This window comes from Rhinoderma darwinii, chromosome 3 (genome assembly GCF_050947455.1).
Source record: "Rhinoderma darwinii isolate aRhiDar2 chromosome 3, aRhiDar2.hap1, whole genome shotgun sequence".
Taxonomy (NCBI): Eukaryota; Metazoa; Chordata; class Amphibia; order Anura; family Rhinodermatidae; genus Rhinoderma; species Rhinoderma darwinii.
In genome coordinates, this window is record NC_134689.1 from 400,733,608 (window position 1) to 400,759,073 (window position 25,466).

Genomic DNA, 25,466 nt, shown 5'->3' on the forward strand with positions numbered 1-25,466 from the left:
TAAACACAGCTTATTCATTCATGGTTGGAAATCATTTTGATTTAGATCTTGTTGCAAGAGGATATTTGTCAAGCAGGAAGGGACAAGGGTTAGGTCAGCCTTGCATCATCCTTCCAATGCATTGTGCACTTACCATAGTGAGTGTGGAGAGACAAGAGAAGAAGATACACAGAATAAAAGAGTAAGGAATGCAGAGACAGGAAAAGAAAGAGTGATAGATTCATCTGGATGTGATATAGGAAACTACAAGAGCCCCTATTAGAACTAGAAGACAGGCTGACCATTCTCTGACCATTCTCTGAGCATTCTGCCATGAACCTATAAATATATACCATACCAACATGTACTTGTAACCCTAATCTAAAAATGAACGTGAGCACCTATAGGCTTTTCTAGACCATTCTTGCCCCACAAACCTATGGACTTTTCCAGTATATGCCTATAATCATATATACCATTACTACATGTCTGCATGAGTATATTGTAATTACTCGATAAACCTACTTTATAGGCATTTCTTCGATTAGACAATAAATCAGCACACAATATCACCATATAACTGAAGACCATTCTATCTATTTTGAGACCTATAGAACTATGTCAACTAAAAATCTATTTACCACCCAACATGTACCTTGAAGACCGACCAACCATTCATGACCAAAGACTATTCTTTATTTATGCTTAGAAATCTACATATCATTTAGCTGTGTAACTGCCTATTAAACCATTCTGCATAGATTTGGTATGCAACTGTGTAGCTAAATACTATTCGTTATGTGAACACTGGTCTACAGAGTATACAGAGGCTGATTTCTACCAAATTCCCCAAGACTCGAAGACCATCTTAATACAGTACAAGAAAGACTATTCTGTCTTATACCGATAGATCTTCAGGCCATTCTACGATATACCTGGAAGTCTACAGACCATTCTGTAAGGTACTTAGTGGTTAAAAGACCATCCTGCCATATTATGAGAGATCTTGAAACTTACCTGACTTGTGACCTGAAGTTACACAGACCATTCTACCATGGGACTAGAGATCTACACACTATTAATCCATAGGACTACAGAGCTCCAGTCTACGAACCATTCTGCCATAGGAAGACATTTACAGAAGTTTCTTCCATATTACTAGAGATCTTCTAACCATCGTACTACCTTCCTATAGCTCCACAGACCACCATGTTTTTGGAGACCAACAAACCATTCTGCCTTATACCTATATATCTACACTCCTTCTTGTCATGTATCCATAAACCTGCAGAACACTAGCCATGTACCTAAAGGCTTTATTTCCATTCTATCATACCACTGTAAAACCTGCATAACATCCAGTCATGTGCCTAGAACGGTACCACCATGTGCCCCAAGACCTGTAGTCCATTTGGCCAAGTACCAACAGAGCATTCTGCCACCGTAAGTATGGACCTATAGATCTGACATGTCAGTAGATCTGCAGACGACTCTTAAATGTGACTATAAGCCAATCGACTAGAGAAATATAGACACCTGTATATATAGTTATGTAACATCCTTACATGTAACTAGAAATGCAAAAGGACCTGACCATTAAAAAGTATAACATGCTCTTCCTGTGAAACTAATATCTGTAGAGCAAGAATAGCTATACATGAAAACAATCATATCACAAAATCGTTCTATATGAATTGCAGAATTTACTATACAATATCTACCATCATGACGCTAGTTTTACATGTACAGATCACCTTGTCTCATAACTAGGGACATACCTTCACTGTGTAGCTAGAGAGCAAGCCAATAGAGAATCATCTCACGACCTAACCGTCCGGCCATGTAATTATTACAACATCCTATTATATAGCTATATAGATATCCATATAAAACCTGCCCATCAACCGAAAGAGTCCCATAAAAGATATTACCAAGCAAGAGAGTATGAACCATAGAGGCGGCCTGGGGAACTGCTATTGGGCCTGTAGAGAGGTGAGCTCCAGCTTAGGTGGACCCTTTCCCATGGGCAGTACTATCTCTCTTCACAATGAAGGTTTCTGGCCTAAGGGTCATGCCGTCCTTCTCTCCTACAAGGTATGGAAAGGAAGGGGGCCCTCCTGTCCCAGTTTATTGAGGATGGTGTGAACAGGAACAAGGAGTGATACCCCATATTTATGCAATATGGAAAGAAACACTTATAATGGCTGAACTCTATCATCAAGAAGCCAAAGCTGTGATTCTTTTATTATAATCTGAATTATTATGTGAACTTTACCTGTCGTTCACAAGCAGACCACATAAGAGAGAGTGGGTTACTTACTATTAGCTAAACTTCTCTCCCTTCATTTGCCCAGAGCTTGTCATTGTCACTCAACATACAGAACATGTCAAAGACATACGCACACAGTGACGGCACATCTCCACGTCAAAATACCAAAAATATAACATCAAAAGACAAAAATGCCATTAAGAGGCTTCCAGTGACAAAGAGCCCCTGGCATTAAGGATCTCTTATTGGGTACTTCTTAACCCTTCTGCTGTTAAATGCACAAAGATGCGGAGCAGTAGTGTTAAGTTACCGCTATCTGGCAAGTTACAATATGGGACCCAAGAACGGACTAGGAAAGAGGTTAAGAGTCATGGTAGTGGGAAGTGGAAGGGATCTACCTTATAAGCAACTCGAGCAGGGCATTTCTTCCCCAGACCCAAGGGAGGCGAGATTAGTCTCAGCATCTCATACAAGTCTGTGTATTTCATGCGACCCCTGGGAACAGAGAGAAAGGAGCCACAGAGCCATGGAAAAGAGGAAGATGAATTTATTGGAGGTAAAAAGGGAAATGGACCATGAAAGGGAATGAAAACATTGTATGGTGTGGAAGGATAAGACCAGTCATTATAAAACAAGTGGAATGGGAGATGGGACCGTAAGAGTGGGTAGAAGCAGACAAGCAGTTAAAATGGATGTTTGAGATAAATGAGAAGTGAAATGAAAAACAGAGAAGGACAAAAGGCAAATCATTAAGGAGGAAAAAGTATCATCCAAATGTACATTACCAAGAAATGGAATGAAGGAAGTATGCGGGTAATAATGGTGAGCACGAAAGATGGATCATGGCAAGAAAATAGAGAAGGAAAATGGCAAGAGTAGATTGAATACAGAATAGGAAGAAAGAGGAAGAAAAAATGAGAGGAAGATAAATATGAGAGAGTATATCCCAGGACACAGTGAGGAAAGGGGGGTAAGGATCTGAAGAAACATGGAGAGAAAAGGTGCGAAAAGAAATTAGATCAACTTATCACTACCTGAGGAGACGACGCGGAGGAAGTCACCCACACCGGGAACTGGAAGCTTACATTCATATCAACCCAAAACAGTAACACCTACATCATACCATTCAGGAGTGGGCAGAAAGTGTCTCTCCCAGGAACTATACAGGCTCAGATCTTACGTTTTTCAATATTTGTATGGGATTCCATTGGCAGGTGGAGAATTCTCATTTTACAACCTCTCTCCAGTACAGGTGTGTTAGGAAAAAATTATGCCTTGTCCTGCCAGTATGAATTGGGAAGGAAATTTGGGAAGCAGGGAGGAAAATGTTTTCAGTGGCGGTGGTAAAAGGGGGGAGGGGGGGTTGTGGGAGCGAGGTTTATGGAATATGGAAGGAGATCCAGAATGGTTAATGGAGCCCCCCTGAGACCCCTCCGCACCCTCCCCCTTCATCAAGCATATTTTTTTCTTCTTTAAAGCAGGCTCCCCCAGTCCAAAAAAATAAAATATTCGTGCCCAGAACCACCCGGAAAACCCAGCAAGCCCATGCTTCTTCCATAAGACTATATACCCTTTAGCTGCTACGGGATGAACCATTGACCAACCCCCCTCCCTCCAACAGCCAAAGAGATAGGATGCACAAGGTGTACATAGCTGAGTACAGCTCTGTCTTAAAATATATATATATTATATATATATTAAAATTAGGTAGGTGAAAGCAACGCGCATTCCGCTTAAACTTTTGCAGGGGATTACGGGCTAAGTTTTGAAGGATGGGAGAAAGGAATATTATCCAAAGGTGAGAGCAGGAAGGATGGGTATATGGGGTAAGGGTTGTGGAAGTTTCGTTCTGTGTTTCATTTTTTTTTTTTTGTGTAATGGTTTTCCAAACCTTGCAGGCCACCCTGTGGGGGCATTTCTTCCCCAAACCCAGCGGTGGGGATATAACCCGTAACAAACTGTACATGTCCTTATAATGAATGCGCCCGCTGAAATAAGAACAGAAGGGGAGTTAGTTGAGAGGGTGTGCAGCTTTCATGGGTGACCCTCCCTGTAATCATACGCTCTTGGATGCAGTGCTGTGTCCTGCATGATACAGAGAATGTGCAAACATAATAATAATAATACACACGCATTTACACACGGACCCATATTTGGGGGGGGATTTATAAAAGTTAAGTGACATTATGGTATCACCTCTGAGAAGCAACCAGATTACTGCTCTGGAACCGGAACCTGGCCGCCTGGTGTGGGAAACTCCACAATCGTTTTTTATAAATCGCCCCCATTATGTGATGGCTAAAGTCTCAAACTTAACCATTGCCAAGGATACTAGTATTTTATACCTGTCATTCTCACTGATCTTAAATGTTATATTTTAATCTAGCTCATATAAAGAACATTGAACGTTATTAAATTATTAAAAAATAAATACTCGCGAGCATCCAACTAGGATGTTACCTCATTGATACACTAGTGCAAACACAATGGCTACACTGAAGGCAATATAAAGAGGATGAAGTGAGTAAGACCTAAGAATAGGTGACAATGTGACCATAAGACTTGGATAAAGCCATAATTTGCCAAATCCGATAGTCCTACAAGGTTGGATTGTTCCAGCAACGTTGCACTCTGATGGATGTTGCTGGAGTTTAGCTGCAACTGAAGCTACAAACAGGATAGTCTGCAAACGCTATATCCAGCAGGTAACAGGAGCAACGAAATCTACTGGTGTCTCTCGCTGTTCAGCAGATCTCTTGGGATGAGCTTATCACCAGGGACCTTTCTAACAAGAATGGATTGTCCAAAGTGGACTACCCTTTATAAATTTGAGTAGAGAACCAGGGAAGAACAAGCATGAGCAGTTTTATGCTCAACTAGACTTCACTATACCTGTCCACGTGGATAACATTATCCAATTCAATATTAAAATAGTAATTTAGTTTGGGTCCTTGACAATCAGTTTGAGAATTCAACCACAACATCCAAACATACAAACTAGTACATATGGCTGGAATAATGTGTAGATAGGTAGGTACAAACATTATACTGCTCAGAAATCTAAACTTGAATGGAATAAGAAAATAAAAAAACACTCATATGGATAAAATACATTGGTGGAAAGAAAGAGCGAGAGAAAAACACATGGTAAACAATACAGGCATATAGAGGTTTACTGGTGCGGAAGGCAGTAGAGCGGTTCTTGTGGCCCCATTCTACATGGTTTATGGTCTTCTCTTTAGCCTTGGAGCGAAGGCATCTTGACATGGCTGTCCTTCCACCATTCTTGCTGTGAGCTCACTAAAAAACTTATTTTCTAGTCAAACCACGATTTCAGACATTATATTAAAGGTAATCTCATTTCTTCCATTATTTCCAAAATGGATATAGCATAACTCCTAGTGCCAATCACAAGTCTTTGTGAGGGTCCTCTGAGAGAGACCTGTTTTTATCTGCATCCCGAAGTTCCTGGTTCAGAACTACAATGTAGACTGACATTTACACAGACATTGCAGTAGAAGTGACGGAGAAGTGGAGGATTGTTCCAATATGTGTGAACAGTCAATTTTTTTAAAATTTCTGAACAATAATCTATATAAATCTTTAGTGTTAACCTCATACGCCTAACTTATATGAGTGAAAATTCCTAATGGACAGATAGAATGGGACAATAACAATAGTAGGTGCTTGAAAGACACCTCTTGCTTCTCAGTTTTCATTGTTTGGCAGTGTCTAAAAACCAGCACATACATAACATAGGGACAGTCCATAGGGATACTTCTGGGCCCTTGGAGTGAGAGGGCCCAACTCTGGTTGGCCTCCCTCCCTTTGCTATTAGGTGGTGAGTACCTACGCAGAACTCCCTTCTCTATAGGAACTGTATTCATAACTAACAAGGAGGTTGGGAATGTGCCCAAAAGTAACGGAAAAAGGGTAGAGGTCGAAGCAAATAAAACACTGAAACGGTGGGCCCAGTTTGAACATTTCTATGGGACTTCTCTCTTTTGTGCATGCCATTGTCTATAAATATCAAAATAATATCCTGCCACGATTGGTCCTGATATCAAGAATAAGACTGCAGGCTAACATACAGACTACATCTAGTCGAATAACACAACACAACATTACTGTGCCCAGATTTACATCTGCCAAATCATAACACCACAGAGCAATAGACAACTGGTCATGGTTCAACATCTATACCACAAATGATAACAAGGAGCATCCGATGATAAGCCTACTATAAGGTGAGTCCATCTTATGTGCCAACCAATAGTGCTAGATAATTGGTAAGAGGATGGTGGACAGAACACCTCAGAAGATAACATAGATCTTACCAAATCGGATCCACCATTGTCAGCTATGCAGAAGCTTTAGGGCATACCTAGCATTGACCAGCAAATGTCCTGAGTGAGAGCTAAGTGTTATTTTGAAGGTCAGTCTATAAAAATATCCGCTATAAACGAATCATTCATACATTGTGATAAAGGCATATCACTGTAAACCTAAATAAGTCAGATCCCAGGCTCAAATGGCCTCTGAACATTAATGGTTGAGAAATGCTTGTCCTGTTGTTGCATAAGTGCATGACCACATTGTGGAAGACTGTCCCGCTAAGATCAACCTGTTTCTACATATAAAGACATAACTTCAAATTCCTGCCAGCGACATCATTAAATCGCACAACATCTTAGATATAATGCACACCTCCATACTCCCATGTGAAGACTGTCGGACAAGGAGCCACCAAGACAAGTGTGTGTGTTACTATCGAATACTTCCCCAGTAATCTAATCCTGACCACACAGGAGGGACATCTAGTGAAACGTTCCAAAGCTGAGGAAAGATTTTATTAATGATCCATGTCCTTAGAATGGCAAGAAGATGTTATATTAACATCGGCTACAATATCCTGAAAACTCAAGAAGACATTGGGCTTCATTGATGAAAACTGGTGAAGACAAATAGTGGATCTTTTGCAACCATTTGGAAGGAAAATAAGAAAGGGAATCTGATTTTTTTTCGTCTGCATTAGTGATTATAATAGCCGTAGTTTTTTCACACCCTTTCATCCTGATGCATTTGCCAATAAACAAATATCATCTATGTACCCTATCATTTTCCTGTATTCACCTTATCTTATCTCTTACTCTTACGTTAAACTCTAAAACTTTTATGCACCTTTCTTCTAATTCTTTGTGCAAAATCCTTTATTGGATCAGTCTTTTTCTATCAACCATTTGATTTGTGCTTTCATGGAACGTTTCAAACTTCCAGCCATTTCCCTTGTTGTGTTCCTGTTGGTTTGAGTGTTTCTGATTCCGGCAAACTGGGCCTTTTCTCCTTTTCCATTCAGTATTATGCCATCTTGATGATTCCTGTTGGTGAATCTTGGGTAATACTCGAGTCCTCATCTGATCCGATTACTTCCTTCTTTTCTTTACTTGGACAGTGAGTCATCCATGATTTTTCCTCCAGGGTCTACAAGCTGATTTATTCTATTAATTTACTAATCCACCCCCCCCCTCCCTCCCAAATCTTATATTAAATTGGGTAGATCAAGTGACTCACCAAGCAGCTGGGTCATACTCTGCCCAGACTCTCACATATTCATCTAGATGATGTGGACCCAGAATGGAGGAATCGCGGGTTAGATATTCAAAGTTATCCATAATGACAGCGACAAACAGGTTTAACATCTGCAGAGGGAGAACAGCTATGACAACATGTGTTGTACGTGTCTACCAAATCAACAATAGTCACCTCTCCAAAAAGTGTACGACTATAACCTAAATTAACTTCGTGCCCTCCAACATGCCAGCTGTACCCCATAACCTCTATTATTTTAAAGTGAGGTAGAAAAATAAATAAATATTGAAAAAAATGGGCTTCTTTTCCACTTCTGGGCCACACTTTTAGGCTCGGGCTACAAGGTGGCATCTAATAGCTTGAGTATCATAGTAAAATCATGAGAATTACCATGATCGTGACCTTCCGACCGCTATAGAACATCTGACTGAGTTGCGGCTATCTTGCGATTTTGCCGTGACTCTCGTGTAGCCCCCAGCCTTAAAGTGCAGGTTCACATTACTTGAATGTACATTAATATATAGGAAATGGCATAAACAGCGAATTCCTTATTGATATCTATTTAGAAGCTGCATAGATTATAGAGCCGACATAGGCTGTGGATGGACGTGCTGGGCAGTAGTGGGGTTTTTGTATAAATCTCAGCCTGTGAGCTTATAACCATGCAAAGGATTCAATTACAATCATTATATATTAAGGAATTGCTGTGTATTCAGTTCCCTAAAATGTTAGTGTAGGATAAGGACCTAGAAAGGTCAAGACAGTACAAACCTTGAAAGCCCATACAAGTATCAGTTCACTATCAGGCCTCATGCACACAACTGTATTATGGATTTGCACCAGTTCTGTCTGGTAATACGGCGGTCATTTTATCCTATGGAGGCTCGCGTACCTCGGTGTGCCACTGCATGACAAAAAATTACATCAGAGGTCATATAGATGCTGATTTCCCCCATAGAAGTCAATGAGGATTGAAAAATTGCATCCGTGTATATGGATCCGCGTGAATCCTCCATACGGGTACTTCATGAGTATTATTTTACTCCTCTAAATTAGAGCTAAGGACGACTGATTTTAAAGCAGGACATTTTCTGTAACACAGTAGCTGTAGAGAAGTGCACAGAACTCATAGGGTACCCATACGGAAACATACGGTCAGAAATACAGTACCATGCGTAACTTGTACTCTAGCACATCCATATACGTAGAGTGCGGACTGGTAGCGACATTTCATACAGTCATGAGCATGAGGCCTCATTTTGTGCAGATCTACTGTATATTGTAAAAACTTTGATAGGATATTTATGTCTCCACCCACAAATTTTAGAAACAATATTAATGAGAATTTTTTCTTTTCCACCATTTCAGTGCTGCATCACTCACCAGGAATGAACAAAGGAAGATGAAAGACACGAAGTAGAAATATGCAAACTCGCTCCCACAGTCCTTCTCCTTTATTCCTGACTGACTGTCACAGGGTTTCCCACTCAGACAGGACAACATAATTTCATGCCATGCTTCACCCGTGGCACTCCTGCAGGAAGAAGACATTCAGCACGGTAAACTGAAGTTATACCATGTCTTATATATATAAAGCTTCATCATTGTGTAATAAAAAATGCTGCGGCTTTGAGCTGCACAAAACACGCAAAGTTGGAACCATGTCTAAGGGCATAATTGCAGCAAAAATGTTCCGGTTTTGCCTCAATAATGAAAATCTCGTTTAATTTTTTAAAGAAAGTATCATGTAAATATACCATGACTAATACACCAGCATAGGTCATCATGATGGCCAGCTATATCCAGGACAAGTATGATGAGAAGGACTTACCGGAAAAGGAGCATAAGAGCTTGGAAAAATGTACGAAAATTATTGTGTTCTGTTATAGCCGTGTCCTCATCGTCTTCATCCAGGGCTATGTTACCGAAGACCTGCAATGAGATAGGAAGTGTGACAGATAAATGGAAAGGATCAGACGTGTGACTGGACGTAAAATGAAATGACTCTGCAAGAACATATATGTTTAATGTACTGTAGGTTCACACACATACGCCTCTAAACCATATTTGCCTAATTTTAAGTAACAATTTCAGAGGGACTTGGGAGAGAAATTTTATTCAAAGTAATCCCCGCCTATGAATACAAGCCACTCTTTCATAAAAACAGCGCAACCATTAACAGGCTTAAATAGAGCCTCATTGTACCCCCCTCCCCAATAAACAGAGATAAGCAGACTGACCAGCAGAGTGCCCACAATAAACATTACAATCCTGCCAGCAGTGCCCCAATAAACATTCCTGCCAGCAGAGTGCCCCCAATGAACAATACTGCCTGTAGAGTGTCCTCAATAAACAAATACTGCCAGTAGAGTGTCCCCAATAAACAAATACTGCCAGTAGAGTGTCCCCAATAAACAAATACTGCCAGTAGAGTGTCCCCAATAAACAAATACTGCCAGTAGAGTGTCCCCAATAAACAAATACTGCCAGTAGTGTCCCCAATAAACAAATACTGCCAGTAGTGTCCCCAATAAACAATACTGCTAGCAGAGTGCCCCCCAATAAACAATACTGCCAGCAGAGTGCCCCAGTAAATAATACTGCCAGCAGAGTGCCCCCAATAAACAATACTGCCAGCAGAGTGCCCCCAATAAACAATACTGCCAGCAGAGTGCCCCAATAAACAATACTGCTAACAAAGTGCCCCAATAAACAATACTGCCAGCAGAGTGCCCCCAATAAATAATACTACCAGCAGAGTACCCCCAATAAACAATACTGCCAGCAGAGTGCCCCCTCATAGACAGTACAGATGAATGACAGAATTTAATGATAACAATCTGTCTGCCAGCAGTTACCACTAGGAGGAAGCAATATGAGAAATATAAATACATATATAGCAAGCTCCCCCTAGTGGCCACTACTAGCAGTCTTTTGCTGGATTGTTACCTGCTCTGCCAAGAGTGCAGGATAGAATCCGGGAGAGTATACAAGTACGCCCTACATTTGTGTATGCACATAATTTAACCCAACGCATAGTATAGCTGCAACACCTGGATGAACATGTAGACACTATACACACCACACTGATTCTTTCACAGACCTGCATGCCGATGATGGCATAAATAAAGAACAGCATAGCGATCAGGAGGCAGACGTAGGGTAGCGCCTGTAGAGGGAAAGAAAGGACCGAGATTCGAAATAGGCAAATATCAAACACAAACATTTTTCATTCAGAAAACCCATCCCAGAAAGAAGCTGAAGAACAAAGGCCGATTACACGTTACAATTTTTCCCACCCACCGATTAATGATTGCTGATGACAAATTATAATAATAACTGTTATGTGTAAACTGGTCTGTGAGCTGGTCATACACGTAACAACATCACCACATAAAAGCGCCAAGTCCTTTGTATGGTGGAACCCATTGACTTTAATGGGTTCCCTCGGGTTTTTGTCATGGTTTCCGTTATTTTACATAACAAAATATTGCTGCATGCTGCGATATTTTGTCCAGCAAACATGATGGAGCCTCCGACGCCAATGTGAACAGAGCCTAAGCCATTTCCACTATCCCCCCACTCACCCTTCCTATGTTGTTCTCCTCCCAGACCACCAGAACTAGTATGGTGCTGGAGACCATCTTAGTTTACATAGTCACCTATTATCTCTATACAATGAGAGCATGCTAGATATAAATATATATATATATATATATATATATATATATATATATATATATATATATATATATATATATATACTGGTATATATACATAAAACAAACACGTACCTTGAAGGATTGGACGAAGGTCCATAGGAGAATGCGAATAGTGTATCCTTGCCGTAGAAGTTTAATGAGACGGGCAGCTCGGAACAAGCGCAGAAAACTGAGGTTGATAAAGTTGTCCTATAAAGGGAAAAGGGGGAGGGAAAGTGGAGATCCAGTAAATACGGTAAAAGTGCTTGAATGACCTCTTCAGCACCGAAATAAATAAATAAAATTATTATTGGGGGAAAATGCTTTAAAACGTAGCGGCAAATCATCATAACGGGGCGTTTTCTAATATCTACCGCAAACAAAAACAGTGCTATGGCTATGTGGCAACCAATCAGATCCCGGCTTATTTTTGTAAGCCCATTATGAAAAAAAGAGAGCAGCAACTTGATTGGTTGTTATAGGTAACTCCTCCCCTTTTTCTTTACTCTCAGTTTTATAAGTCTCCCCCATAGTCTGTTAAATCTCCCTTAAAACCCCACGTCCTCCAGCAATAGAGAAAAGATAAGTTGTAGGTGGAGACAGATCAGTCAGAAGAGTGGAAAATCTTGTCTCCAGTAAGAAAAATAAAGAGACCGAAGATATTCAACTTTTTTATAGTTTTCAATAATTTTATTTATTTGTTTCTTATTCTAGCGTTGCATTCGAAACCAGTGAACTTTACTTTAACACTTGGGGCCCGTTTAAAGTCAGGAGAAAGGGTGCAGAGTGTGGAGACACTGTGGGCCTCAGGTATGAAAACTAATGCAAAGGTGGAGTGGAGGATCGGGTGTTACCCATAGGAACCAACCAGAGCCACCGATCATTTGTTATAGCACAGGTTGGAAATGAAGAGTGATCTGATTGGCTACTATGAATAACTCCTCCTTCTTTTTGTCTACACCGGTTTTCACACACAAGGACCAGTGGGAGCCCTCTTAACTCCTTCATCCCAACCGATTGTTTAAATAAGAATAATGTGATTTCCATTTGAGAAACAAGTATCAAACCAAATGCACTGTATTTGGAAACAAGCAGCCATTTTACGTTAGGAGTGTTTGGCACATGCAGAGCTTGGCCTCCTCCACTCCTCACACCAAATCTGTGCTAAAGTGGTCATTAAAGTGGGGAGAGGGGTACGCATTATTGGGTATGAGTCCCCTACACTCAGACATGGAACGGATCCCCAGTACTTAGGGCCACATGTACAAAAAGTAGTGCTGACAAAAATGTGAGGTGTTGACCATGGAAACCAATCAGAATTCAGCTATCATTTTTTCCTGTGTAGCTTAGAAAATTAAAACAATGATCTCATTGGTTACTAAAGACAACTCATCCCATTTTTGCCCGTACCAGCTTTTTTTTTTTTTTATACATGGGGCCCATCTTTTTGTAGAGTTATCACCAGCTGGACATCAAAAGGACGTTCTCCCTGGCAAGAGATGCCAGTCGGTATAAAGAAAAATTTAAGCATTTCCAAGCGTTCCTCTCTCTCATTTTAACATTTCTCCTTCATGGCAAGGGATCCGTTGTATGTAAGTCCCAAATAAAAACAGGTGCTTCTGGGGTCCCAGCAGACACAATTGGCCATCATTTTCCCTCCTTTTACGCATAGTGGAGGTAACCAATACCTAAGAGTATTAGAGAACTGTCTAAAAATTATTTCCTTTAGAGAAAACTCTATTTTTTTTAACAACAATATACATCACTCTACAAGTGAAGCGGAAAAAAACTTTTTTTTTATAACCCCTTAATTACCAGACCTGAAAAGGCCTTAAAGGGGACCTGTCACTAGGTCATATAAGATGAACTGGTTAACTGACCTGAATAGTTCTGTCTCCCTGATTCCAGGGCTGTTTTTCTTCTGGAACCCCCCCATCCACAGATGTGTCCCACTTTTGTGTTACTCTCTATGTGCTAATTTGCTGTACAACAGGGCGTGAAGTAGCCCCAAGCTGCCTCATGCTGATTGGTTAGCATCAGATGCAGACAAGTCAGCTCCACCCAGTTGGCTAATTACAGATAATTAGCATATAGGGAGCCAACACAACAGTGGGCCATATCTCTAGAACGGGGGTCTGCGCATTTTGGGAGTAGAAAAAATTTACGGTGTAAGTTATATAATTTATGTTTTCGGCGTGAATATAGGAAAAAGCTATTTTCAGCATTGTTTTTTATGTTTATTTTTTATTACGTTTCATGCTAAATAACCTGTTAAATAATTTCTTCATGACGGTCGTGTAGATACCTAATATTTATTGTTTTTTTTAGTTCTTATGTAATGTATGGGCAATAAAATATATTTTTTTGCTAAATAATGATTTTTTTTTACATTTTTTAAATTCATTTTTTTGTTACATTTTTGTTTTAATCCCATGAAGAGATAACTTTATTTACAACATTATTTTATACTTATAATGTATTAGCATACCCCTGTATGCTAATACATTACCTTGTGTCACTATGACAATATATAGTGAGCTCTAACAGCAGGCATACTGAACAGACAGCCCTGGGGTCCTTTCTAGGTCCCCATGGCTGACTGCAGAGTGTTTCCCCCAGTCTCCGATCATGTCACTAGGTTTCCGGTGACGCAATCGAAGAGGGTAGTTCCCTTTGATCATGCCGTGGTCACGGACTGCGGTGATCAAAGGGTTAAACAGCTGGGGTCAGAGTTTTTTCCAATCACAATCAAGAGGCTGCTCTAAGTTCAGAAGCTGTTAGTAACAGCTCCTGATTAGAGGAGGAGTGCTCTTCAGAGCGCTCAGAAGCCTCTGCTACAGCGACGACAAAAGACGCCTGCCGTCAAACGACCGCTGGTAGTCGTTAAATGGTTTAACATTTTTATTACATTGTAAGGTAAATGACAGTCTCATACAGTTGTATACAGATGTTATCATTATTAGTTACTCATAGCTACAGATTCATTCATTATTCTGGTGGTTTCCTGTTGCCAGAGAGCAGTGCATTGTGGGAGCTCAGTTCACAGTTGCACGGTTACAGTTAAAGGGGTTTTCCACGATCGGACAACTGATGACCTATCCACCGGATAGGTCATCAGTATATGATCGGTGCGGTCCGACACCCGGACCATGCACCGATCAGCTGCCTACGGCTGTCTCTGGGCACCAGATGTCCATGCCGGAAGCAAATGCCTCAGGTCACGGAATAGCGGCCGAGCTGCAGTTCTGCAGAACGGCTGCTATGCAGTGGTCGGAGTCATCTGCTTCCGGCTCCAACTACTGCATACTGTTCAAAACATCCGGTGCCCGGAGGCAGCTGGAGCAGCTGATTGGTAAGGGGTCTGGGTGTCTGACCCGCATCGATCATATACTGATGACTTAACCAGTGGATAGGTCACCCGTTGACCGATCGTGGCAAACCCCTTTAAGCTTTTAGGTCACATGTCTGACTTCAGGGTGGAGCTAAACCGCTGTCTGTTGCCAAAGGAAACCAGCAAAATCTTGAAGGAAGCCATGTATGTGAATGGAGAAATATGCTTAACTTGGTATGTGGCGTTAAACTGTGAAATAATACAGTAATTACAGCAAAATTATGCCTTAAAGAAATTTCTTATTGTTTTTATCTGAACCAATCCCTTTAGTAGATGGAGTTTTACTACTATAACATGCAGGTCTGCCTTTGAATTTGTCAAGAGCAGGGACACAGTGGGAGCGCCGCATGCCTAGTCTAGTGACATCACATCTGACAGTAAAAAAAAAAAGTCTATAGCACACTCAGTGGGGAATTTATATTTCCCAGGTACACCTGTGTGCTATCTAAAGCGAGCAATTTTGATATTAATTTTATGTTAGGGCATGGCAATGTAAGCAATTATCTAATACTTTGAAAAGTTCCTCAAACATGAACCATTACACTATGACCTATAGGGGCAACTATAAATAAACAGATGTCTATCCGACACTACTGGTAGGTGAAACTCGAATAACCCTGTGGTTAATATCTCCCCATTTATTCTGGTTGCCAGAAGACCTTTTTATCCTTCTAAATAACCTGTATCAGGCCATAAAATTGGTCCTTATCTGAAGAAGAACTGGTTTCTCTACAATAATATGTTTTACTATTTCTGGCCCAGGCCACATCCATTAGATTAGATATTGGAAAATACAATAGAATACATCTAGATGAATGGCATGGGACAGATATTACAAAACTGACCACCATCCATTAATTGATTAATTATAATATCCAGTTGTGAGAACATTTTGGCTGCAGAAAATCAATTTTAACCACTTCCTCAGGTACCCCAGAAGCTTCCTAGTATTTAGCTGGGACAATGCATCATGCACAGCAATAGGCAAAGCCAAAACCCTTAGCAGGACCAAGGGGTCATGCAGTCTTGTCAAACTATTAGAACTTTGGGGTGGAGAAAGAGAGGAAGAGGAAAGAAGGGTCTCTAGTGTATTGGTGGAATGAAATAGCATGAGAAGAGCAGGTTAACATGTTCACCTCATTATTGAGAGATGAGATACTATCAATGGAGTTTTTATGTTTTGAAATGTTTGGAAACATGAGTATATCTACATGATGGATTCACGATGGTCTCATGAGCAATAAGGAGATCTTGGATAGATGTGGAAGCAGCGATGGTACTGTATGAATGGATAGCAGGTATAGTCAGAAGCAGCGATGTTCCTGTATGAATGGACAGCAGGTATATTCAGATGTAGATGTGTAAGCAGTGATGTTAATGTATGAATGGACAACGGGTATAATCAGATGTAGATGTGGAAGCATTGATGCTACTGTATGAATAGACAGCAGGTATAACCAGATGTAGATGTGGAAGCAGTGATGTTACTGTGTGAATGGACAGCAGGTGTAATCAGATGTAGATGTAGAAGTAGCGATGTTACTGTATGAATGGACAGTGGGTATAATCAGATGTAGATGTGGAAGCATTGATGTTACTCTATGAATGGACAGCAGGTATAGCCAGATGAAGATGTGGAAGCATTGATGTGACTCTATGAATGGACAGCAGGTATAATCAGATGTAGATGTGGAAGCAGCGATGTTACTGTATCAATGGACAGCAGGTATAACCAGATGTAGATGTGGAAGCATTGATGTGACTGTATGAATGGACAACAGGTGTAATCAGATGTAGCTGTGGAAGCAGTGATGTTAATGTATGAATGGACAACGGGTATAATCAGATGTAGATGTGGAAGCATTGATGTTACTGTATGAATAGACAGCAGGTATAACCAGATGTAGATGTGGAAGCAGTGATGTTACTGTATGAATGTACAGCAGGTGTAATCAGATGTAGATGTAGAAGTAGCAATGTTACTGTATGAATGGACAGTGGGTATAATCAGATGTAGATGTGGAAGCATTGATGTTACTCTATGAATGGACAGCAGGTATAGCCAGATGTAGATGTGGAAGCATTGATGTGACTCTATGAATGGACAGCAGGTATAATCAGATGTAGATGTGGAAGCAGCGATGTTACTGTATGAATGGACAGCAGGTATAACCAGATGTAGATGTGGAAGCATTGATGTGACTGTATGAATGGACAGCAGGTGTAATCAGATGTAGATGTGGAAGCAGCGATGTTACTGTATGAATGGACAGCAGGTGTAATGAGATGTAGATGTAGAAGTAGCGATGTTACTGTATGAATGGACAGCAGGTATAAGCAGATGTAGATGTGGAAGCAGCGATGTTACCGTATGAATGGACAGCAGGTATAACCAGATGTAGATGTGGAAGCAGTGATGTTACTGTATGAATGGACAGCAGGTATAATCAGATGTAGATGTGGAAGCATTGATGTTACTGTATAAATGGACAGCAGGTATAATCAGATGTAGATGTGGAAGCATTGATGTTACTGTATGAATGGACAGCAGGTATAATCAGATGTAGATGTGGAAGCAGCGATGTGACTGTATGAACGGACAGCAGGTGTAATCAGATGTGGCTGTGGAAGCATTGATATTACTGTATGAATGGACAGCAGGTATAATCAGATGTAGATGTGGATGCAGTGATGTTACTGTATGAATGGACAGCAGGTATAATCAGATGTAGATGTGGAAGCATTGATATTACTGTATGAATGGACAGCAGGTATAATCAGATGTAGATGTGGAAGCATTGATGTTACTGTATGAATGGACAGCAGGTATAATCAGATGTAGATGTGGAAGCAGCGATGTGACTGTATGAATGGACAGCAGGTGTAATCAGATGTGGCTGTGGAAGCAGTGATGTTACTGTATGAATGGACAGCAGGTATAATCAGATGTAGATGTGGAAGCAGTGATGTTACCGTATGAATGGGCAGCAGGTATAATCAGATGTAGATGTGGAAGCAGTGATGTTACTGTATGGACAGCAGGTATAACCAGATGTAGATGTGGAAGCAGTGATGTTACTGTATGAATAGACAGCAGGTATAATCAGATGTAAATGTAGAAGCAGTGATGTTACTGTATGAATGGACAGCAGGTATAATCAGATGTAAATGTAGAAGCATTGATGTGACTGTATGAATGGGCAGCAGGTATAACCAGATGTAGATGTGGAAGCAGTGATGTTACTGTATGAATGGACAGCAGGTGTAATCAGATGTGGCTGTGGAAGCAGTGATGTTACTGTATGAATGGACAGCAGGTATAATCAGATGTAGATGTGGAAGCAGTGATGTTACTTTATGAATGGACAGCAGGTGTAATCAGATGTGGCTGTGGAAGCAGTGATGTTACTGTATGAATGGACAGCAGGTATAATCAGATGTAGATGTGGAGGCAGTGATGTTACTGTATGAATGGACAGCAGGTATAACCAGATGTAGATGTGGAAGCAGTGATGTTACTGTATGATTGGACAACAGGTGTAATCAGATGTAGATGTGGAAGCAGTGATGTTACTGTATGATTGGACAGCAGGTGTAATCAGATGTGGATGTGGAAGCATTGATGTTACTGTATGAATGGACAGCAGGTATAACCAGATGTGGATGTGGAAGCATTGATGTTACTGCATCAATGGACAGCAGGTATAATCAGATGTAGATGTGGAAGCAGTGATGTTACTGTATGATTGGACAGCAGGTGTAATCAGATGTGGATGTGGAAGCATTGATGTTACTGTATGAATGGACAGCAGGTATAACCAGATGTAGATGTGGAAGCATTGATGTTACTGTATGAATGGACAGCAGGTATAATCAGATGTAGATGTGGAAGCAGTGATGTTACTGTATGAATGGACAGCAGGTGTAATCAGATGTAGATGTGGAAGCAGTGATGTTACTGTATGAATGGACAGCAGGTATAACCAGATGTAGATGTGGAAGCATTGATGTTACTGTATGAATGGACAGCAGGTGTAATCAGATGTAGATGTGAAAGCAGCGATGTTACTGTATGAATAGACAGCAGGTATAACCAGATGTAGATGTGGAAGCAGTGATGTTACTGTATGAATAGACAGCAGGTATAATCAGATGTAGATGTGAAAGCAGCGATGTTACTGTATGAATAGACAGCAGGTATAACCAGATGTAGATGTGGAAGCAGTGATGTTACTGTATGAATGGACAGCAGGTATAACCAGATGTAGATGTGGAAGCATTGATGTGACTCTATGAATGGACAGCAGGTATAACCAGATGTAGATGTGGAAGCAGTGATGTTACTGTATGATTGGACAACAGGTGTAATCAGATGTAGTTGTGGAAGCAGTGATGTTACTGTATAAATGGACAGCAGGTGTAATCAGATGTAGATGTGGAAGCAGCGATGTTACTGTATGATTGGACAACAGGTGTAATCAGATGTAGATGTGGATGCAGTGATGTTACTGTATGAATGGACAGCAGGTATAATCAGATGTAGATGTGGAAGCATTGATGTTACTGTATGAATGGACAGCAGGTATAGTCAGATGTAGATTTGGAAGCAGTGATGTTCCTGTATGAATGGACAGCAGGTATAATCAGATGTAGATGTGGAAGCAGCGATGTGACTGTATGAATGGACAGCAGGTATAATCAGATGTAGATGTGGAAGCAGTGATGTTACTGTATAAATGTACAGCAGGTGTAGGTGTAACTTGAGAGTAAGTTTGTGGCACAAGGAGAAAGGGTTTCACGCAGAAGATCAGGAGAACATAACAAGATCTAGATAGACATGTCAGGAGTGAGGGATGGGGTGAGTTTGAGTGCACAACCTCTGACATGCAGCAGGTAATGTTTATGCATTAGGTTATAAATTACAAACCAACCGGGTTCTGCGATGCAGTTGTAGATGGAGGAGATTGCAGCAGGAATTTGTGCGTGGGGTTGGGGTTAGGGTTATATTAGGAATGGGGGGTGGGAAGGTGGGGTGTAGTTGGCATGAAGACACAGACCAGTTTCATGGATGGACACATGAGATTCATAGTGCATTTTGGATGAGTTATTTTTTGCCGGGGGCCAATATATCAGAGGGATAGAGAGAGACATGAAAAAGACAAGACAGAAATACACTGATCATTATAGTAGAGAGGGAGCCCCACAGGGCACTGCACCACCCACTCAGAGCACCGTACCACTGGCATCGGACAATGCACCACTCACTCAAAGCACAGTACCAATGACACAGGACACTGGACCACCCACTATGAATACTGTACGACTGACACATGCCACTGAACCACAAATTCAGAGCACTGTACCATTGGCACAGGACACTGCACCACACACTCAGAGCACTGTACTACTGACACAGAGGACTGCACAATTTACTCAGAGCACTGTACTACTGACACAGAGGACTGCACCATTTACTCAGAGCACTGTACTACTGACACAGAGGACTGCACCATTTACTCAGAGCACTGTACTACTGACACAGAGGACTGCACCAATCACTCAGAGCACTGTACTACTGACACAGAGGACTGCACCATTTACTCAGAGCACTGTACTACTGACACAGGACTGCACCATTTACTCAGAGCACTGTACTACTGACACAGAGGACTGCATCATTTACTCAGAGCACTGTACTACTGACACACAGGACTCCACCATTTAGTCAGAGCACTGTACCACTGACACAGAGGACTGCACCACACACCCAGAGCACTGTACTACTGACACAGAGGACTGCATCATTTACTCAGAGCACTGTACTAGACACAGAGGACTGCACCATTTACTCAGAGCACTGTACTACTGACACAGAGGACTGCACCATTTACTCAGAGCACTGTACTACTGACACAGAGGACTGCACCATTTACTCAGAGCACTGTACTACTGACACAGAGGACTGCACCAATCACTCAGAGCACTGTACTACTGACACACAGGACTGCACCATTTACTCAGAGCACTGTACTACTGACACAGAGGACTGCACCATTTACTCAGAGCACTGTACTACTGACACAGAGGACTGCACCATTTACTCAGAGCACTGTACTACTGACACAGAGGACTGCACCATTTACTCAGAGCACTGTACCACTGACACAGAGGACTGCACCACACACCCAGAGCACTGTACTACTGACACAGAGGACTGCACCATTTACTCAGAGCACTGTACTACTGACACAGAGGACTGCACCATTTACTCAGAGCACTGTACTACTGACACAGGGCACTGCACCATTTACTCAGAGCACTGTACTACTGACACAGAGGACTGCACCATTTACTCAGAGCACTGTACTACTGACACAGAGGACTGCACCATTTACTCAGAGCACTGTACTACTGACACAGAGGACTGCACCATTTACTCAGAGCACTGTACTACTGACACAGAGGACTGCACCATTTACTCAGAGTACTGTACTACTGACACAGAGGACTGCACCATTTACTCAGAGTACTGTACTACTGACACAGGGCACTGCACCATTTACTCAGAGCACTGTACTACTGACACAGAGGACTGCACCATTTACTCAGAGCACTGTACTACTGATTTAGGGTACTGCACCACACACTCAGGGCACTGTATTTCTGACACTTCACTACACCACACACTTAGTGCACTGTACAATTGACACATGACACATGACACTGCACCATACACTCAGAGCACTGTACTACTGACACAGGGCACTGCACCATTTACTCAGAGCACTGTACCACTGACACAGAGGACTGCATCATTTACTCAGAGCACTGTACTACTGACACAGAGGACTGCACCATTTACTCAGAGCACTGTACTACTGATTTAGGGTACTGCACCACACACTCAGGGCACTGTAATTCTGACACTTCACTACACCACACACTTAGTGCACTGTACAATTGACACATGACACTGCACCATAAACTCAGAGCACTGTACTACTGACACAGGACACTGCACCATTTACTCAGAGCACTGTACTACTGGCACAGAGGACTGCACCATTTACTCAGAGTACTTTACTACTGACACAGGGCACTGCACTACACACCCAGGGTACTGTACTACTGACACAGGGCACTGCACTACACACTCAGAACACTGTACTACTGACACAGGGCACTGCACTACACACTCAGCACTGTACTACTGACACAGAGGACTGCACCATACACTCAGAGCACTGTAGTACTGACACAGAGGACTGCACCAATCACTCAGAGCACTGTACTACTGACACAGAGGACTGCACCATTTACTCAGAGCACTGTACTACTGACACAGGACTGCACCATTTACTCAGAGCACTGTACTACTGACACACAGGACTGCACCATTTACTCAGAGCACTGTACTACTGACACACAGGACTGCACCATTTAGTCAGAGCACTGTACCACTGACACAGAGGACTGCACCACACACCCTGAGCATTGTACTACTGACACAGAGGACTGCATCATTTACTCAGAGCACTGTACTACTGACACAGAGGACTGCACCATTTACTCAGAGCACTGTACGACTGACACAGAGGACTGCACCATTTACTCGGAGTACTGTACTACTGACACAGGGCACTGCACCATTTACTCAGAGCACTGTACCACTGACACAGAGGACTGCATCATTTACTCAGAGCACTGTACTACTGACACAGAGGACTGCACCATTTACTCAGAGCACTGTACTACTGACACAGAGGACTGCACCATTTACTCAGAGCACTGTACTACTGATTTAGGGTACTGCACCACACACTCAGGGCACTGTATTTCTGACACTTCACTACACCACACACTTAGTGCACTGTACAATTGACACATGACACTGCACCATACACTCAGAGCACTGTACTACTGACACAGGGCACTGCACTACACACCCAGAGTACTGTACTACTGACACAGGGCACTGCACTACACACTCAGAGCACTGTACTACTGACACAGGGCACTGCACTACACACCCAGGGTACTGTACTACTGACACAGGGCACTGCACTACACACTCAGCACTGTACTACTGACACAGAGGACTGCACCATACACTCAGAGCACTGTACTACTGACACAGGGCACTGCACCATACACTCAGAGTACTGTACTACTGACACAGAGGACTGCACCATACACTCAGAGCACTGTACTACTGACACAGGGCACTGCACTACACACTCAGAGCACTGTACTACTGACACAGAGGACTGCACCATACACTCGGAGCACTGTACTACTGACACAGGGCACTGCACTACACCCCCAGAGTACTGTACTACTGACACAGGGCACTGCACTACACACTCAGAGCACTCTACTATTGACAGAGGGCACTGCACTACACACTCAGAGAACTGTACTACTGACACATGGCACTGCACTACACACTCAGCACTGTACTACTGACACAGGGCAATACACTACACACCCAGAGTACTGTACTACTGACACAGGGCACTGCACTACACACCCAGAGTACTGTACTACTGACACAGGGTACTGCACTACACACCCAGAGTACTGTACTACTGACACAGGGCACTGCACTACACACCCAGAGTACTGTACTACTGACACAGGGCACTGCACTACACACTCAGAGAACTGTACTACTGACACAGGGCACTGCTCTACACACTCAGCACTGTACTACTGACACAGGGCAATACACTACACACCCAGAGTACTGTACTACTGACACAGGGCACTGCACTACACACCCAGAGTACTGTACTACTGACACAGGGCACTGCACTACACACCCAGAGTACTGTACTACTGACACAGGGCACTGCACTACACACCCAGAGTACTGTACTACTGACACAGGGCACTGCACTACACACCCAGAGTACTGCACTACTGACAGAGGACACTGCACTACACACCCAGAGTACTGTACTACTGACACAGGGCACTGCACTACACACTCAGAGTACTGTACTACTGACACAGGGCACTGCACTACACACCAAGAGTACTGTACTACTCACACAGGGCACTGCACTACACACTCAGCACTGTACTACTGACACAGGACACTGCACTACACACTCAGAGCACTGTACTACTGACACAGGACACTGCACTACACTACACACTCAGCACTGTACTACTGACACAGGGCACTGCACTACACTACACACTCAGAGTACTGTACTACTGACACAGGGCACTGCACTACACACGAAGGGCTTTGCACGACTGCCACTCCTGAGCACCATACTACTGACACAAGCCACTGCATCACTGACACATGTCGTTATACCACTCAAAACACTTTACCAACCACTTAATCTATGGCGCCTAGGGGGTTAGAGGTATGCCAGTGACACAATCATAGTAGAGCATTCTAGCTTTCTTTATTCTAATTCAGGTTATAATGGTAAAGCTGTGAGCTGATTGGCTGCTATGGGCAACACTGTTTTTTTCTTCCATCAATCTCTCACAATATTATGGTTGATGTTTAATGTCTATATCTTTCTTCATGGCAAGATAACATTCTCTGGGATTGTCATTGGTTTGTCATTTTGTGAGTGTGCCTCTATAGTACATCCAACACCTTGGCAATGGAAATAAACCAGTAAATACACATATTTTTCATCTGGGAAAGAAAGTCAAAACAGATATACCCCCTCTATACCAGTCTATGAGATATCAGCAAACCAGGCATTTATATGATATGTAATGCCCAAACAATATGGAAGTATGTATGCGTATACAGCATCTGTGATATTAGGCACGGCAAATCCACATTCACAGAACCTGTACGGCAGAGCACAGAGTCCTTATAGCCCCATATGATGCCTCCTTGAGGCCGTATACTCCCCTAGAAGCATCACTCTGTATGCAGTAATACGGCATCTGATGGAGCAGGTCAAATATAATCAGAGGCACACAGGTACTGTATGACCCTATGGCAGTCTTTGGGTACTGTATTTCAGATCTGTAACTCAGATTCATAATATGGCCATGTACTCTGCTCTACGTGTGGATTTTCACTATGATCTAACCAAGAATATAGGGTTGTAGCTATAATAATGTGTGCATAAACAAGAGGTCATACCTCCTGTAGTTACAGGTTTAGATGTCAGTTTTCAATACTGAGATATTGTTATTGTGTCTAATATAGTGAATATCCCATAACTCGGAGGATCCGTAACAGACACTTAGATACAGTCACACAATCTATTCCCATGATAAACCTGTACCATTCACACTCATGTGCTCTTCTCACTGGAAGACAGACGTAGATACACTTGTCATGTGTGGTGCTCACTCAGGGGTACTCACAGAACCACTGCAGAGAGAACGCATTTCTGTCATTCATGGGAACTTACCGAGAACTCCGTCACTACAATATCTGTAATGCTTCCGAGAACAGTCACAAAATCAAAGATGTTCCAAGCATCACGGAAATAGTTCTGGAACAAAGAGAAGACACACACACTAGAACATGAGTCTTAGGCTTCACATG

At 42.1% G+C, this 25,466-nt stretch overlaps 1 protein-coding gene and 1 long non-coding RNA gene across 11 annotated transcripts in view; one reads left to right on the forward strand and one right to left on the reverse strand.

Annotated features, from left to right (window-relative positions):
• Positions 1 to 25,466, forward strand: part of LOC142750216 (uncharacterized) — a 212,875-nt gene that overhangs the window by 180,456 nt on the left and 6,953 nt on the right. For all 4 annotated transcript variants that reach the window (XR_012882586.1, XR_012882587.1, XR_012882582.1 and 1 more), the window contains one exon: positions 9,206 to 9,396. This is a non-coding gene — a long non-coding RNA (uncharacterized LOC142750216). The remainder of the gene's footprint in view (positions 1 to 9,205; positions 9,397 to 25,466) is intronic.
• Positions 1 to 25,466, reverse strand: part of CACNA1A (calcium voltage-gated channel subunit alpha1 A) — a 267,076-nt gene that overhangs the window by 61,012 nt on the left and 180,598 nt on the right. For 5 of the 7 annotated variants that reach the window (XM_075859128.1, XM_075859126.1, XM_075859122.1 and 2 more), the window contains 7 exons: positions 25,330 to 25,413; positions 11,632 to 11,748; positions 10,941 to 11,006; positions 9,669 to 9,769; positions 9,221 to 9,371; positions 7,820 to 7,947; positions 2,647 to 2,743 (listed from right to left, as the gene is read on the reverse strand). In XM_075859128.1, coding sequence (XP_075715243.1) covers positions 2,647 to 2,743; positions 7,820 to 7,947; positions 9,221 to 9,371; positions 9,669 to 9,769; positions 10,941 to 11,006; positions 11,632 to 11,748; positions 25,330 to 25,413 — 744 coding nt within the window. Of the gene's footprint in view, positions 1 to 2,646; positions 2,744 to 4,139; positions 4,237 to 7,819; positions 7,948 to 9,220; positions 9,372 to 9,668; positions 9,770 to 10,940; positions 11,007 to 11,631; positions 11,749 to 25,329; positions 25,414 to 25,466 lie in introns of all 7 variants that reach the window. The other 2 variants (XM_075859125.1, XM_075859123.1) reach the window with 1 other exon arrangement.